The sequence below is a fragment of the Gracilinanus agilis genome, chromosome 1 (assembly GCF_016433145.1).
Source record: "Gracilinanus agilis isolate LMUSP501 chromosome 1, AgileGrace, whole genome shotgun sequence".
NCBI lineage: Eukaryota > Metazoa > Chordata > Mammalia > Didelphimorphia > Didelphidae > Gracilinanus > Gracilinanus agilis.
The window spans coordinates 721,076,441-721,093,989 of record NC_058130.1 but is presented as its reverse complement, the minus strand read 5'-3'; the positions used below and the strand labels follow the sequence as shown (position 1 = coordinate 721,093,989).

The window sequence follows — 17,549 nt, the reverse complement described above, 5'->3', positions numbered from 1 at the left end:
CTCTCTCTCTCTCTCTCTCTCTCTCTCTCTCTCTCTCTCTCTCTCCTCCATCCTTATTTCCATGTCCCTAAATCCAATTGTATCTGGTTCTGTTACTGGATCCTCATCTCTCTGTCGTTTCCCCATCTGTGTCCCTACCTGCAAGACTGTGTCCTTTCCCCCCATGTTTGTGTCCCCATCTTTTTAGCCTTATTATCTTCCTTCTTGCCATGTCTATATAACGCCCCTGTATATGGAGTCCTTTCTCTGTGTCCTTGTCCCCATCCTTATTTCTGTCTTTGTCTTCATCTCCTTAACCACATTTCCCTCTCTATGTCCTTTTCCTCATGTCCATGCCCCTATCTCTCCAACTATGTCCATGTCTCCATGACTCTATCACCGTCTGGGTGTCCATCTATGTCCCCATCTTTTCTCTTTCTTTGCCTCTGTCTCTATCCCTCTTCACATCCTTAACCCCGTATCTATATCCCTCCTCTGTGTTTCTGTCCGAAAGTCCAAAGTTCTTAGCTTAGTTGTCATATCCCTGCCTCTGTGTCCATGCCCCTATCCTGATGTCCCTGGGTCTATATCCTACACATCACTGCCTCTGTTTCCTTTCTCTGTGTATATTTACCTGTGCCTCCGGCTCTCTATTTGAAGGAAATTCTTGGAACCTATAGAGGGCAGCAGTCTTAAATAGTTGATATTGCCAGTGGCTGAAGGGGTTGGATGCCTGAGGGCTAGGAGGAGGGGATGCGCCTGAGAGTGGGGGAGAGAGTGAATTTAAAATGCCTCAGGGGCCCCAAGGAGTGACCAGTTTTGCACAGCCCAATCCCAAGAGACTTTGTTCTGGGGATTTAGACCTGATTTTAGAGATGTCTTAATTTACAGATAAAGAAACTGAAGCTTGGAAAGGGAAAGTGAGTTGCCCAAGGTCCCACAGATGTAAGTAGCTGAGATGGAAGTGAAACCCATATCCGCATTATATCATAATGGGTTTTCTGTTTCCTGGACCCAAACCTCAGGCTTCTCAGCTGACCAAGAAAAATTCCCTCCCCTAAAGGAAAATGGACATTGAGTAAAGGAGCCTTTGGGAAGGTTTGGGTGTGTAGGGGAAAATTCTGGCTGATCCTGGAGGTGGAAGTGGATAGGTCTATTGTTTGTTGTTTTAGGATTTCTCTACATTTCATTAGTGTACTAGGTTATAACCTTCCCTCTCCTTTCTCCAATTTCCTTTCCAACTCAGCTTCCTTAACCTTCTCACCTTCACTGTTCCTTAAAAGTCAAAGATCGGGAATTTCATAGAAATAGGACTAATGCAGGCTACAAACTATCTATATTTTAGCAGACAAAAATTAAGCAGGACTTGAGACTTAGAGGGGTTAAGTAATTTGCACATGGTTATACAACATGATTACAGAAATGTCAAAGGTGGGAGTCTCTTGGATTATGAATCTAGCATTTTGCTATGCCATGCCACCCAGCAGGATAAGTTAACAAATTATTTAACAGAGAAAATCACTGGCAATTGATGGGGGAGCCATTTGAGAATCAACTCTCTTCGTATAGTCAGTTCATGGACTAATTGGAGCAAAAGTCAGAACCAATATGAATATAAACAAGTGGTTGACTCCCTGAAATAGAAAATGATCCAAAGTAAAGACCCTGACTCTATCACCATTTCTTTTTTTAATTCAAAGATATTTTATTTCCCCAATTACATGTAATAACAATTTTCAACAGATGTTTCCCCAAATTTATAAGATTCAAATTGTCTTCCTCCCTCCCTTCTCTCCTCACTGTCAGAGATGGTAAGCAGTTTGATCTGTGTCACATCTATTATCATCTATCACCATTTCTTAGAAAAATCTAGTTAGTACCCAATACTCATCACAGGAAGCATAAGACTGTCTCTGAAAAGAAATGTTTGACATACTTGGCAAGCTCAGAGGCATGGTACCCATGGACAGAAGATATTTGAGGATAAAATTTTTCTTAAAATTAAGTTCATTTTTCTATCTATCTATCTATCTATTCATTTATTTAATTTAGAATATTTTTCAATGGTTCCATGATTCATGTTCTTTCCCTCCCCTCCTCCCCCCACCTCTCCTGTAGCCAATGTGAAATTCCACTGGGTTTTATATGTGTCATTGATGCAGACCTACTTCCATATTATTACTATTTGCATTAGAGTGATTGTTTAGAGTCTACATCCCCAATCTTATTGGGGATAGGCATTTAAAACATTATAGAAGAGAATGTGAGAAAATTAAGTACAATATTTTCTCAACAAACCAAAAGAAACATTTGAGGAGAGAATTAACTTGTAAAGAGTTTGTCGTTAGATCCAAGTGAGTAAGATCATTCCAAGATTTTTTGTGGACAACCACCAATATAATTGATATAGAAGAAATCTATAGGTATTTCTAGTGTAATCCAGTGTTATTACTAACTTTTGTAGAAATGCTACATTTGGATTCCACTACCTTAGTGCCAGATGTATTTATTGAGTTAGGAAGCAGTAGTGACACTTAAGATTCATAGCATAATAGAAAGGGCACTTACTTTGGAGTTAGGATTATGGGTTTGGATCTTGACATTTCTTTTTAATACCTATATGACCCAGGGCAAGTCACTTCTCCTCCTTTGGATTCATTTCATCTGTAAAATGAGAAGCCTGATTTTGAGGTCTTTTTTCATCTCTAAGCCCTATATTCCCAATATGAATTTAGTCCTTCCTATTCATTTCTTCCTATGACAGTGTGAGTTCCTGGTCCGAGTCTAAGTGAGGAATAAGGTGGAATATTCTTGCAATCAACCCTTAATTGCAAGATAATTGATGAGGGCAGGGACATCACTTGATTGAATGAAAGAACCATGGGCCAAAGAAAAAGTAGGAAATATGCACCCTTCAACCGATAATACCCCAAAAAGACCCAGAAAGGGGAATATTGACAGTAGCCTAATTTCTTTGCAATTGATAATAGAAAAACAATGACCAGAAATCAGGTGCCCAGAAGAACATCAGCAACTTTGGGTATATTCAGTTAATATTATGCAATTATGGCCATCAGAGCCACTTGAAGGAATGAAAAGACCAAAAGGGTTGGGCATATGTCAGGTGGAAAGTAGTCTTCTATGGGATCCAGCTGGTATTACATTCTCGCGAGCATGAACCCTTACCTTTTGTCTTGGAATAGATACCAAGTAATAGTTCTATGACAGAAGAGTGGTAAAGGCTAGGCAATTAGGGTTAAGTGACATGCATAGGGTCACACAGTGAATTTGTTTAAAAATATTTTGATAACTTTATTTCAGGCTAATTAGTTTCCTTTGTAATCCTATGTAATTGCTATAAACATGTATTTATTTATTTAAAAACATAATTCTGAGAAGAGGTCCATGGGTTTCCACAATCATGATATAAAAAGATCTTAAGAATCCTTGTCCTAGAGTTCTTTGCCAGCGCAGAGAATTTTTTGATGCAGGTGATACTATCATCATTCCCACACATTTCTCAGCTCAAAAAGGGAATGATTCATTGCTCATGCAGGACTCTGGGAAGCGAGCTACTTCTGTCCTGATCTCCAGCTATTCCATTTCATCATTCTAGCCACTTCTACCTCAATCTTGCGAACTGAGTCTTAGCCTAGAATTTCTCATAGCTTCATGCATCCTTATGTGCACCAAACATCCAAATACAGAGGAGTTTAATGCATTTTCTCCATGTTATTTCTGCCCCCCCCCCCTTCTCATTTCTTTCCCATTCTCTCCACTTCCTTACCTCTGCTGCCCTCTCCTTTCAGCCCCTTGCTCTTTTCTCCCCGGAGCTGGGGCTCCCTGTGTGTTTTCCCTCCAGAGTCTTCACAGGCCTGAGCACTACTAAGGATGAGTAGCCACGCTAATAGCCTTTTCCTGAGGGAAAATGTTTCCCAACGCCTTGGGAGGCAGAGTTGGCTACAAGGGTTTCAGGACTCCATGCAACAGCGTGCCGCCCGAACCCGGCTGCAAATCCAGACTATGAACCGAGAGAGAGTGTTCCGATTCCTGAAGAGAAATGCCTTCATCCTTCTCACAGTCAGTGCAGTGGTCATAGGTAAGCATGGGATAGAGGGTAGAGACACTTCAGTCATGGGAGTATATATGTATTGGATGGATTGCCCTTTGGAGTAAAGTTTATATTTATTTGGTTTGGGAAGTAGTTGAAACTGGATCGTGTTACAAACCTTGGAAAATAGATAATCTTTATTACATACATAAGGATTTCTGAAGAGGTCTTGTTTTAGGCTGTCCTGTTGATAGACTGCAACTTGGATAATTTCCTTTCAGCAGAGCTCCCTACAGGTACTCCTCAGTTCCCATTTTCTTCTTGGCCCCTAGGGATCAGTCTTGCCTTTGCCCTGCGTCCTTACCAGTTGACCTATCGACAGATTAAATACTTCTCTTTTCCTGGAGAACTGTTGATGAGGATGTTGCAAATGTTGGTGTTGCCCCTCATTGTTTCCAGTCTAATCACAGGTAAGGGGATTCTAGACCCACCAGAACTGTCACTCCCTTCTCAGCATCCCACATCTGGGGATGTTATCTTGGTTCTCTGAATGTATGTAGCTACTAATTTGACCCAGATCCTTGAGGCCAGAGTCATCACTGACCTAGTGTGGGACCATAACTCAACCTAGGACCATTACTCTGGTTAGGCACTCATGCTCTTCTGTTCAAATCTCCTGTTAAATCAAACCCACACCAACTACTCAGACCACCTGGCTCTGACTTTTCCATGGAAGAACCAAACTCCAGTGCCCTTTGGCTCTAAGGAGTCACCTCTTTTATTTTTTTGATTCTTCCCATATGTCTTCACTAGTGAGATGGTGAGAGCATGCTTGGGCCAGATTTATTCATAAAGTAACGTAAGAATGCTGGACTTCCAGGAAGCATGGAAGGATGTTATAAGGGAAAGAAGTAAAAATAGAGTCAGGGGAATGTTGGTGGGGTGAATGAGGGGAGTCAAAATGTAGCTTTCATATGAAAGTGGTCAGTGGTGGCTTATATGGGGGGTCTGTGTGTGTATATGTTGAGGATTCATGAAAACTAGATTGGTCCTATGAGATTGGAATGGGAATATGAATGGTCAAAGAGTACATTTACATGAGTCCCATACAGTTTTGGAGTAGGACACCAGAGAATACCAGTCTAGCACGCTTCTTATTAGGAGTTAACTCTGAGCTCCAGAAAATTAAACTCTCAGGCTTCCTGTGATGAAGATAGCTCTGTGCCCCTAACAGTGACTTGGTTAATGACTATTTGGTGAGTTCTTCTGTAAGGTCATCCATGAAGTAGCCCATTAGAACCATCCATTATGTTTAGGGTAGAAGGAAAGTTGGAGCATGTCCTACTCTGCTTCTTGACTGACAAATCCTAACATTTTTACAGTAAGGGGGCTTAAAAAATTGAAATGAAAAAAAATCCCAAGCCTCCCCAAACAGGAGAAAATAACCTACATCCTAGATCTAGGAGTACCATTGCATACTTTGGACAATAAGAGATCTGGGAAATGTAGGGAGAGGAGGAGGTAATAATGGTAATGGAGAAGTAGAAAGTCAGAGTGGTGGATTGTGCAATAATGATAGGAATAGGTGAGAGGTGGGAGAACCAGTAGAGAAAGGATATAACTAGAGGGCAGGCCAGTTATAGGTCAGTATTGGTTAGGAATGAGGAAAGCCAATGAAGCAGGGATGGAGTGGGATTTGAGGAGTCCAGTGGAATTTGGATAGGAGATAGGAATAGTGCTGTTGGGTTTGGGAAGAAAGAATGGTGAGGGGAAGGGAATCAATGGAAGAATTGTATCAATGGAGGATAGACTAGGGGCAAATAAGGTAGGTGAAACATAGAGGAACTGACCTGCTGGAGAGAGTGGAACAAGAGGTGGCACTATGTGACTTCTCCCAGGTATGGCATCCCTGGACAACAAAGCTTCAGGGAGAATGGGGATGCGGGCTGCTGTTTACTACATGGTGACAACAGTCATTGCAGTCTTCATTGGCATCCTCATGGTCACGATCATCCACCCTGGCAAAGGATCCAAGGAGGGGCTGCATCGAGAGGGCCGCATTGAATCTATCCCAACAGCTGATGCCTTCATGGACCTTGTCAGGTTAGTGTTCCCCTCTTTTCCTGTTAGATCTAGAAACACTCTTTTTCCTATCTCCCAGCATCAGAAGGCACATGTCTCTTTCCTTGTTTCATTGCCAGTTAACGTTCCACCTTGGGGCACTAGTCTCCATTCCATGTCTTGGGTTTCCTTATTATTTGATGAGGAAGTCATTTCCTGGAGCCTCCTGTGAATATGTTATGGGCAGTGACTGAGTTTTAATGTTTCTCAGCATCAGGTATAGAGCTGAATTCAGAAAATGTCTTCCATAAATATTTCCTGCTTTAAATAATTGTTCAATTCTTCTCTTAGTGACTCTGGGCAAGTGATATCACCTCCCTGAGCCCTAATTTCCTCATTCTAAAGCGGGATAATAATAGGTTCACTACATATCTCACTGGAAAATCAGTTCACTTTTGCATAGCTCTAATTATTTTTAACTTTCCTTCATATTGAGCTGAAACCTGCCTCTCTTCAGTTTATGCCTAATTGTACCTCCTGAGACAAGAGCAAGTCCAAATCTTTATTCATACAGCAACCTTTCACATACTCAAGGAAGCTCTCCTATTCAGTCCTATCCTACCTGACCCTCCTACTATACCTCAAAGTGAGAAACTTTGTGGGATGGTGCATATGACTAAGATGTAGGTATGGAAGGGTATACCTAATTTTAAATGAATATAATAAGGAAAAGGAAAGGCCCACTAGTCTAACAACTCACTCTTTTTTACAGGGGGAGAAATGTGATGTGATTTCCCCTATATTGGGTAAATAATTCATGGCAATGTCAAGCCTAGAACCCAATTCTCATAATGCCTTCCTAGACAGTATGTCAGTGGATCTGAGATCTTCTCAGTGTGGGGATACCCTCTATACTTTATTTAGTTATTTATTTTATTACATATTTTTTTTACCAGTTACATGTAATAACAAATTTCCAGGTTTTCTGAAGCTATATGATTCAAATTGTCTCTCTCTTTCCCTGTTCCTGTAGCTAGCAAGCTCTTTGATCTGGGTCACATACCTCCATCACTTTAGATCATAAGTCAGCCATACCTTCTCATTTTATGTTATTCTTGTCCTTTGTTATTGTTGTTCAGTTGTTTCAGTTGTGTCCAAGTTTTTGTGACTCCATTTGGGTTTTCTTGGCAAAGATATTGAAGTGGTTTACTATTTCCTTCTCTAGCTTATTTTAAAAGATGAGGAAATGAAGCATTCAGTGTTGAATGGGTTGCCCAGGGTCACATAGCTAGTAAGTATCTGAGGACAGATTTGAACTCAGAAAGATACGTCTTCCTGATTCCAGTGGACATTCTAGCTATTGCATCACTTCGTTGCCCATTCTTGTTCTTATTTTCTCATAAATCCACCACAGGTCCACTCACCCTGCTAGGAGGTTCCTTCCAAGTAGGAACAAGACTTTTTTTTGTGTGTGTGTGGCATTTTTTTTATATTCCCAGCACTTAGCACACTGTCTGGGGGTTACAGTGGGAATTTAATAAATGCATGTTGACTAGAGATTGGCATAACCATTACATCTTCTTATGATATTTTTTACAATATACTTTCTGTGAAATTCCTCATGGATAATATATATTGCATCTGATTTTTTACTATGCTGTACTGAATAGAGGGTGTGGTTTATCCTTTGGATAACTTGCACCTCTAATTCTTTGTATACTGTAGTTTTCAATGAATCAAAGTTATGTAAAATCACTGGGAGAATATTTTTTTTAAAATGTGTTTTGTTTCCTGGAGTATGTAGTCATTAAAAACATTACACAATTCCCCCAAAGCAATAATTAATTCAGTTCTCTTTTATTCATTACTAAGCCCAGCTCATTGTCCATTTATGGTCACTGTCAAGATCTATGCTCTGATGGATCTGATCCATCCAAATGTGTATCATAGTCTGGATAACAATCATTCTTCATCCACTTGGTTTTTCCTTTGTGAATAGTTAGGTCATTGACATTACAAGGATCCTTTGATTTTAGAGTTGGAAGGAATTGGAAAGATTATCTAATTTAATCATCTCATTTTAGTTATGAGGAAACTGGATAAGTGAAATTATTTGCCCAAGCTTACACAGGTAGTATGTAGCAGAACCAGAATCTGAACCCAGATCTTTTGGCTCTAAAAGCAGGCCCTGTCCTCAAGGAGCTTACAACTGAGTCTCTAAGTAAGTGATGGGCAAACTTTTTAAAGAGGGGGCCAAAGGAAAGGAAATGCTCATGTGTCAGTCTGTATCTAAGGCAACTCTTTCGAAGTTTCATTGTATTGTATCCTACTCATTGTCTTCGTCAGATCAGGAATAATGTCCTATGCCTGGATAGGACATTTCAGGGGGCTGCAGTTTGCCCATCACTGTTCTAAGTGATTAAATGACTTGCCCCTGGTCTCATAGCTAATGAGTGGTATAGTTTGGACCTTAAATCTAGGTATTTTGATGATTTTATTTTGTTTTTTTTAAAAAATGTTTTATTGATACTTAAAAACTATTTCTATCCCTGACCAATGGCCCCCTCAACCCAGAACAGGAGAAGCCTTCTGACTATCTAAGTCCAGTGCCCTATCGGCTATGTCATGTGAATTAATAGAGGCAGGTATATATTGAGATGAAGGTGGGGGTAGTTTGAAAAGGATTATTGTTTTGAAGAAAGAAGAGATGGTAGAAGAATGGACCAGGAATCCTGTCAAGGACAGAGAAGACACCTGGGACACCTGCTGGAGGGAGTCAGAGAATAGCTGATCTATTTAAATAGCTGGGTTGCTGCTATTCAGGGGCCATTGTGGGGCTGGAGACTATAATCCTCACAGGTCAGAGAAAGCTGTAGCTAGCAATTTCAGCATCGGGGCAGGCATCTCGAAATGCCCCAAAATCAGCTTTTAAAGACAAATTCAGTTGGAGGGGAGGAGAGAGAAGTGCAGTCATGGCAACCAGTAGCGGTGGGAAGCAGGAATGGACAGTCCATGGAAGACCTCACCCAGGCTGCCATATTTCCCTTACACCAGCTTCCTATTTAATTATTCTTGTTAACTAGGTGCTAAACACAATTTTGTTTCTGTATTACTGATGAAATGCAGATGCTAACAGTATATTCTAAATTTTGGTACCCTGGGATAAAGCCCCACTCATCTCATTTGTTATAGTTCTGAGGTCAGGGCTGTTGGGTTCTTCAAATTCTATTAGTAGTATTATCCACAGTTCAAAGAATGTAGACAATGGAGGTGACTCAAGGTTGGTTGTTAGTGTGTGTGTGTGTGTGTGTGTGTGTGTGTGTGTGTTGGATGGAGGCACATGAATCTTAGTGGTCCTGATAGTGAGATAAATATTGACAATAGCTGACCAGTGATGCCAACATGGATGGTCTTCATGAGGTCAAGGAGAATTAGGATGTCATTAATAACCTTGAAGAGAATAGTTTCAGTAGAGTAGTGGAGATTGAAGCTAAATCACAGGATTTGAAGAAAAGAAGTATAGAGGGAAAGACAGTGGGTTAGGCTTCAAATTCAGACAGAATAACAACATTAAGAAGGAAAGAGATTTAGTGTTGATCCACAAAGGAGCAAAATGGCAAGAAGGTACTTTTTGTTTCCATTTTTGCTTCCTGAACCCCCCCTCCCCATATAGCACAGAGGACGGTCTGTTTTGAAAACAGAAGGAAAAGAATATGTTCTGAAGGAGAAATTGAGGCTGCTAGTGAGAAAGATGACAAATATTCAGAGCAATGCCCTTTGATGATGATGGCCAAGGTGTATCCTAGTGGGTATGTGGTTAACATGGGATGAAGAGACAGGTTGGTGCAATCTATTACCTTGAGGAATCATGCAGTTGAGATTTTTGATGGGACATCAAATATGCACAGAAGTTGCTGAGGATAAGTACAGGTGATGAAGAGAGGAGAGAGGCAGAACATATCACCCAAAGAATTGGTGAATAAAAGATATTGGAGGGAAAAGATGATATTTTCCCTGTTTCTGGTCTCTCTTCATCCCCACATCTTCAAGTGGAGGCAGCAAGGTGTGGTAGAAAGAGCACTAGACTGGATATAAGAAGCCCTGGGTTAGAATTTTTGTTCTATCAGCTAGATGATTTGGGTCTCTCATTTCCTCTTCAGTTTTAGTTTTCTCATCTATAAAATGATAGGGTTAGATTAGGTGATAGATAGCTAAGGTCTTCTCTAGCTAGAATGTTCTGTGTTAACACTAAGATACTTTGCAACTCTGAAAATCTACTCTCTGTAGTCTCTTCCAGCTGTCTTTTTTATGTTCTTTTTTTTAAACCCTCATCTTTCATCTTGAAGTTAATACTGTGTATTGGCTCCAAGACAGAAGAGTGGTAAGGGTAGGCAATGGGGGTCAAGTGACTTGCTCAGGGTCACACAGTTGGGAAGTGTCTGAGGCCAGATTTGAACCTAGGACCTCCCATCTATAGGGCTGGCTCTCAATCCACTGAGCTACCCAGCTGCCCCCTTTTTATGTTCTTTGTGTTAAGATCCTGCCCACCTAGGAGGTCCTCTGTTTTGTGGTCATTAGAGGTCCCTGCTTCTTATGTTTGAGTCTCACAGTCTTTCCATCCCTGGTTCTTTACAGGAATATGTTCCCACCCAATCTTGTGGAAGCCTGCTTCAAACAGGTAAGGGAGGAGGGGCAAGGCTCTGTTCATGAGGATAAGGGGTGGATGGAAGGGATAATGGCCAGGGGGACAAGGGATGGGAGGGAGGGAGGGGAGGTCCTTCTAAAATAGGGTAGTGGACCAGGTCCCTCAGAACGGCTCTTATAGGTGAATATGTCCCTCAACATCCAAGCTAAGGTCTAGAGAGGTTCTCATGTGCCAAGATCTCCCAAAGGGTGACATAAAGGCTGAAGGTCTCGGATTGGGGGAATTTTGAAATAATCACAGAAACTCAAAGTTGGAAGAGACAGACCATTTAGTTCAACTTATTCTTGGTGGTGGGTGAGGCCTGATTTCTCTGATTTCAGTTCAAGACACAGTACAGCACCAGGGTGGTGACAAGGACTGTGATGAAGATGGAAAACAGGACAGGACTGGGTATCTCCCCTTCACCCTTTTCTCTAATGGACAATGGTACCAGTGTCTTGGACAATGTTACCCGTGCCCTTGGCACCCTTCAGGAGGTAATGAGTTTTGAGGAGACTGTGCCTGTACCTGGCTCAGCAAGTGGCATCAATGCTCTGGGCTTGGTGGTGTTCTCAGTCAGCTTTGGTCTGGTCACTGGGAGCATGAAACAGAAAGGCCATGCCCTGAAGGTATTCTTCAACAGCCTTAATGAAGCTATCATGAGACTCGTTGGTGTCATTATCTGGTGAGTGAAATAGAGTGGGTCCACGCTTAAGAGTGGTTGAGAAGGAAAGAAGATGCTAAAGGGATACTATTGACAATTGATACACATTTATTAGGCACCTATTGTGTGCTAGATACCGTGATGCTGAGGTTGGGAATAAAAAAAGAGACAAAATACACTGTCCTCAAGGAGCTTAAAGTCTAATGGGGGAGACAACACACAAAGCAAGTTAAATACAGGATAAATAGGAAATAATTAACCAAGGGAGGACACCAGAATTAAAAGGGATTAGGTGGAGAGCTTTGGCCTTGGGATTAGGAGATCTGGATTCAGGTCTTGCCTTTATTCCATAATTACCAGTTGTGTGATGATGGACAAATCCCTTAAACTCCTTAAGATTTCCTTTCTTTATCTGTGATGAGGAAGAGATGAGAATAATGCCTGCCCTATCAGCCTCCCAGAAATGTTGCCAGGGTTCAGAAAGCCACCAAAATCTATAGAAATGAAACCTATCATTTTTATACTTTAAAAATGGAATGCAAGGGTTCTCCTGAGTTAGGCAGTTTTTCTCTTTGCTGATGCCCCCTTCACATATATGTACACTGGAGCCAGGCAAGTACCATCAGGCATTAGGGAAAATCATTGAATTTAGAGTCGGGTTCTGGGTATAAATCCTGTCTCAGTTACTTACTCTCTGTGTAGTCTTTCCCTCTTTGTCTCAGTTTCTCTCTTTGTAAGAGGAGGGGACTGGATTAGATGATGTTTTCTAGCTCTAAATAGGAGAAGGAAAACCTTTGCTTCCTAGGAGTGTGATTGGGAATAGCTGGCAGGGATGCAATTGCTACATAGACCACTAGAGGATACTGTGAGCCCAAGTTACTCTAGGAGGTGCTCTAAGTCTCCAGCGTATTTGCAAGAGTAGATTTCCTTCCCTGGACTTCTGGACAGGGACTGGGGGCATCCTTAGCTTTCCAGTGCCTGTCTGGGATCCTTATTGGCTTAGTGAATACCGGATTTAAAATATTTAAAATATGACATCTCATAAACTTTTCAAAATTGGCTCAGACTCCCCATTTTCTACTAAGATTCTTATCTCTTCCCCAACTTCTTATGACCCAAAGAAGAAAATGCTGTATTACAGAGTACATTTGCTGAAAGGAATCAAAATTTCAGAGAGCGATTATTAAAACTCCAGACCAAATCCCTCATTATGGTAAAGCTCTGAAAGCCATTTCTATCCTCCACCCTGCCTACCTCCCTGTCTTTGGCTAAATATTCACAACCCCTTTTTGAGGAGACATTCCTACACTCCACTTTCACAGTAAATAAGGGAAGAAGAGAATCCTTTTTAATAGCATCGGCTCCTGATTTTTCTTAGCTGATCACCAAGTCAGCATCCTCCGCTCCTAGAATTCCCCAGAAGACTCCAGTAAACTTAAGTGGCAATCTGTGCCCATTGTCTATCTCCTGCTGCCTCTTTGTGTGGCCGCCTCATCTTGGCTTCTGCTGGCATGCCTTAATTATAGGCTGAGCAACCACCACTTTGTGGCAAGCTTGAGGCCCATAGTGCCTGGCATTCTTGGTTACATTGGTCTGATTCCTCCCTTGGTCACTGAATTTCCTTTATTTTACTCCATGCAACATCAAAGGACCTTTCATGTTACCAATTCCTGAGAATTCATTCCCAGATCCATGCATTTCCCTTCCTTGTATAGCTTCTAACAAATACAGGGGTCTGTGCAGGGTTGGGGAACCTAAGCTGTTTCAAACCCAGGCTACATTAATAAATGCTTTTATACAAATGTACTCGTTTTATGAGATTCAGCACCGGAAAGGGCCCATAACTCTTATTTAGTTCAGCGACTCTTAGCCTTTTTTTGTATGTCTTGGACATATTGGCAGTCTGGCGAAGGCTAATATTTCTGTGGTTTGTTGCCCACATTCATAATGGAAGGGAATGCTAAATTTCAGTTAGAGGTTAGTGAAAATTAGATGTTAACCATTCCTCCAATTTCATGGAATCCAGGTTAAGAATCCTTGATCTAATTCAACCTTCTTATTTTCAAATGAGGAAACTGAGGCTTAGATAATAAGTAATAATATATAAAAATTAGCATTTTATAGAGTTTTAAGGTTTGAAAATCACTTTGCAAATATTCTTACCTATAAAATGAGAGCACAATGGCCTGCAAGTTCTCTTCCAGTTCCAAATCTATGTATGTATTTCCTTTTGTCCTTGCAAAAGTCCCAGAATAGTTTGAAAGCGAAGTCCTAGAGACAAGGACCCCTGACTATAGAGGACATTTGAGTGAGCTTCTATAGGTGGAGGCAGCCTGAAAGGTCTGAGGACACTCTTATTCTCACAACAATTCTGGGAGATAATTGCTAGTATTATCTCCATTATAAAGATGAAGACACTGAGGTGAACCAAGGTTAAATGACTTGTCTAGGTCACACTGCTAGTAGTATCTGAGGCTGGATGTGAGCTCACGTCTTCCTGACCTGACGTCCAGCCCTCTATCCACAATTCCATCAGATAAAGGATCTGACTCACCTTTGGCCAGGCAGGTAGCAGAGCTGGAATTTGGACACAAATTTTCTGGCTCCAGAGCCAGTAATCTCTCCCACTACACTACATTGCCTGCTTTTTTAAGGGGAAATCTAGGCCAGAGACAAGATGATTCAGTGGAAAGAGTATGGGATTTGAAGCAAGAAGACAAGAATTGAGTCTTGACTTCCTTGGGGGATTATACAAAGAATCTAGTAGGAGTAGTAGTGGTCTGAGAGAGTGAGCTTGGCTAGGCAAGGGACAAGAGGAGAGGCAGGTAAGGAGAAAAGGAATGGGACTCAGTTCTTTCTCTCAATTTTTGTCCTGTAGCAGAGAATGGGGAGTAATGAGTTGGGTGCTTCTGAAGGCTGACCCTGGCTCTGAGGTCGTCAGGATGTCTTTGTGGGAAGGGAGATGTTGGAGGACGCAGGTGCAGCCATTTTGATGATGACCCTATGTCATGGGATCGAAACTGATTATCTAGGGTTCTGTCCAGCCTTTTGCCTCCAGAGATTGGACAGCTCTCCCTCCACTTGTAGAACAGAGTGGGAGGGAAGGAAGGAGGGAAATGGACACCTGGATGTCTGAGATGGCAGAGGTCTAGACCTAGGTGGAGATGGCTAGAGGAGAATGGCTACAGGAATCAGTACTCTTGGCTCTGGGTCCTGGGGAGCTGAAAAAAAAACCTTGGAGAAGTTTCCCCCAAAAAGAAGACCTCGCCTTGGCCAGGAGTAAAACCAGGGAGTTCTCTGACACGTACTTTGGTCTGGGATTCAGGTATGCTCCTGTGGGTATCCTTTTCCTCATTGCTGGGAAGATCCTAGAGATGGAGGACACAGCTGTGGTTGGTGGCCAGTTGGGCATGTACACACTGACGGTCATCGTGGGCTTGCTCATCCATGCTGGGGGTGTTCTTCCACTCCTCTACTTCCTCATCACACACAAGAATCCCTTCCCCTTCATCGCTGGCATGCTGCAGGCCCTCATCACAGCCATGGGCACTTCCTCCAGGTACTGACTCCCCAGCCATGGGCCCCTCATCTACCTTCAGCTCAATTTCAGCCCCCCTCTTCTATCTGCCCCTTCTGGCTCATTGCTAGAAGATTGGTCTCTGGTAAATGAATTGTTATGATTTGTTTTTTTGGCTACAATGATTCATGAGTTCTGTGTAGTAGAGGTAGGAAGAAAAAATATATAAATAGGCAACGTAATACAGAATTCATATCACTTTAGAACTCCAAATTCACAAAAGGGTCCCAGATCTTTTTCCAGGGTCATAGAGACAAGATCTCCAGGGCCCTTATTTTTTGGGTACTTATTTAATAGGTTGGGCTCAATGGATTCCTGGGCTGTGCAGGAGATGATATATGGGGCCATAGCCATAGGACTATTGGAAGGAGAGTCATAAACTCAAACCCGTGTCTCCTGCTAATCTGCTGGGTGACCTTGGGAAAGTCTCTTCCCTTGCCAGGGCCTCAGTTTTTCCACTTGAAAAATGAGTGTGGACTCAGAGATATTTAGGGTTCTCTTTATCCCTAATATTTTGAGATCCTAGGATGAAATTGCCCCACTAGGGAATAAAGCACTATGGGATTAGGATGCCTGGACTCCCACTGGGTTATGATTTTCCTTGATTCTTTCCTCACTCCCTTCTCCTTTTTCCATGTCCCAATTCTACTCTGAGCTCTCAAACTGCTTCAAACTGCTGTTCCCTAAATCTATCCTCTCCAGACAGCCTTTCCTCCCCCTTTCCTCAGGACTCCACCCCAAAGAAGAGCTGAAAGATTTTTGCCAAAATGATGAGATAATTTATATTAGTATATTATCCTTCAGTCTGAGGCTTTTCCACTGCCAGAAGAATGAGAGATGTGGAGATTTGGGGCTGCAGAAAGTAATGAGAGAGCTCTTTCTGGGGAGGGGGTGAGAGGTCTCTCTGGCTTCATTCACAGCACGCCGGTAACTTCCTGCTTTACCTATATAAAGGACTAGCTAGCCTAGCCTCCCTGCTGGCTTTCAGCATTTACAGCTGTGCTTATTGAGATTAAAAATGTACTTTCTCAAAGCCAGAGGGCCTGGGCTTTTAGGCTCTTCTTGACACATAGCCTTCCAAGGCATTCTGTGGACCCTCCTGGGAGGTGCCCGTGAAATGCTCCTGGAGTCCTATCTCCCCAGCTCAGCAACTCTGCCCATCACTTTCCGATGCTTGGAGGAGAACCTTGGCGTGGATAGACGCATCACCAGGTTTGTCCTGCCTGTGGGGGCAACCATCAACATGGATGGCACTGCCCTCTATGAAGCCTTGGCAGCTATCTTCATTGCCCAGGTCAACAACTATGAACTCAACCTGGGACAGATCACCACCATCAGGTGAGTGCTGCCATTGGTGCTGTGCTTGACAGTAGGAAGAGAATTGAGTGGTGGAGGCGAGGGTATGGAATAAGAAATGGATGGAGTTGCGAGAAGAGAGAGAGTCTTTACTGATTGATGACAGAAGGGAAAGGAGAGGGATTGAGGTTGGGCTGAGTAATGGGAACAAAGAGAGGATCCAGTGAATGATAGGATGCTGAGGGGACAAAATTAAGAGGGATTCATTCATTGGATAGAGGAGAAAGGAAAAGAGTAGATAAGAGGATAGAGGATTCACTGTGTTGGGGTAGTAGTGAAGGGAAGAAGTGAGTGATGGGGAGCCCAGAGATGAGAGATATTGTGAAAATGGGTGTAGCCACAGTCTGCTTCAGGGTGGGCTTCATAAAGTCTTCTCCTGAATCTTGCTGGGGTTGTAGCAGTCCAGGATCTTCTTTGTCACTTCAGAAGTAAGATGGATTTACTCTTAAGACTCTAGGTGACTGCTTTTCCCTCCTATGAGACTGATTCATAAACCAGATTCTGTATGATTGATTCACATTGAGAAATAAATATATCTGAGCAGGTTGATCAGAACACTCAGATTAACTGTTCAGCAAATTCCCTTCACAGAGCAAAATCCCAGGATCTCGGGACTGGAAGGGCATCTACATAGTGCCACCTTTGATATGATGTGGGACCCTCTTCTCCAACAGCCTTGACAAGTGGTCATTCAGGCTCACCTCCAGTGAACAGTAGCACTCTACCTCAGGAGACAACCTATTTTCATGTGCTCTAGTTCTTAGAAAGCTCTTCTTCATTTTTACCTGTCCTTGGTCTGCCTGTGATTTATATCTGTTGCTCATACTTTTTCTGTCTGAGGCAAAACCAAGCCAGTTCAAAATTTTTCATATGATAATAATTTTGTTTGGGCATAGGCTAGATTAGACACCCTGTAAAGTCTTACCCAGCTCTGAGATTCTATGAAATCACAAGTAGCTCTTAGCAAGGAAAGAGGAGTCTCAAATGCATACAACAGGTGGCGAATGAATGCTTTTTATTTATAGTGTTATTTGCTATTCATAGACACATTCTTTCCAGAACACTAATCTTTCTCCATACCTTCTCCTTTTCTTCCCTCCCTCCCTCCTTTCCTTCCTTCCTTCTTTCCTCCCTCCCTCCCTCCCTCCCTCCTTTCCTTCCTTCCTTCCTTCCTTCC

The 17,549-nt window shown here is 42.3% G+C and overlaps 1 protein-coding gene across 2 annotated transcripts in view; it reads left to right on the top strand.

The window, feature by feature from the left end:
* Window positions 1-3,870: 3,870 nt before the first annotated feature.
* Window positions 3,871-17,549, top strand: part of SLC1A6 (solute carrier family 1 member 6) — a 15,123-nt gene continuing 1,444 nt past the window's right edge. Inside the window, exons 1-7 of one of the 2 annotated variants that reach the window (XM_044658546.1) lie at window positions 3,871-4,078; window positions 4,363-4,500; window positions 5,929-6,133; window positions 10,727-10,769; window positions 11,117-11,460; window positions 14,765-14,998; window positions 16,160-16,354. In XM_044658546.1, the coding sequence (XP_044514481.1) occupies window positions 3,871-4,078; window positions 4,363-4,500; window positions 5,929-6,133; window positions 10,727-10,769; window positions 11,117-11,460; window positions 14,765-14,998; window positions 16,160-16,354 (1,367 nt within the window). Of the gene's footprint in view, window positions 4,079-4,362; window positions 4,501-5,928; window positions 6,134-10,726; window positions 10,770-11,116; window positions 11,461-14,764; window positions 14,999-16,159; window positions 16,355-17,549 lie in introns of those variants that run through there. The other variant, XM_044658547.1, reaches the window with a different exon arrangement.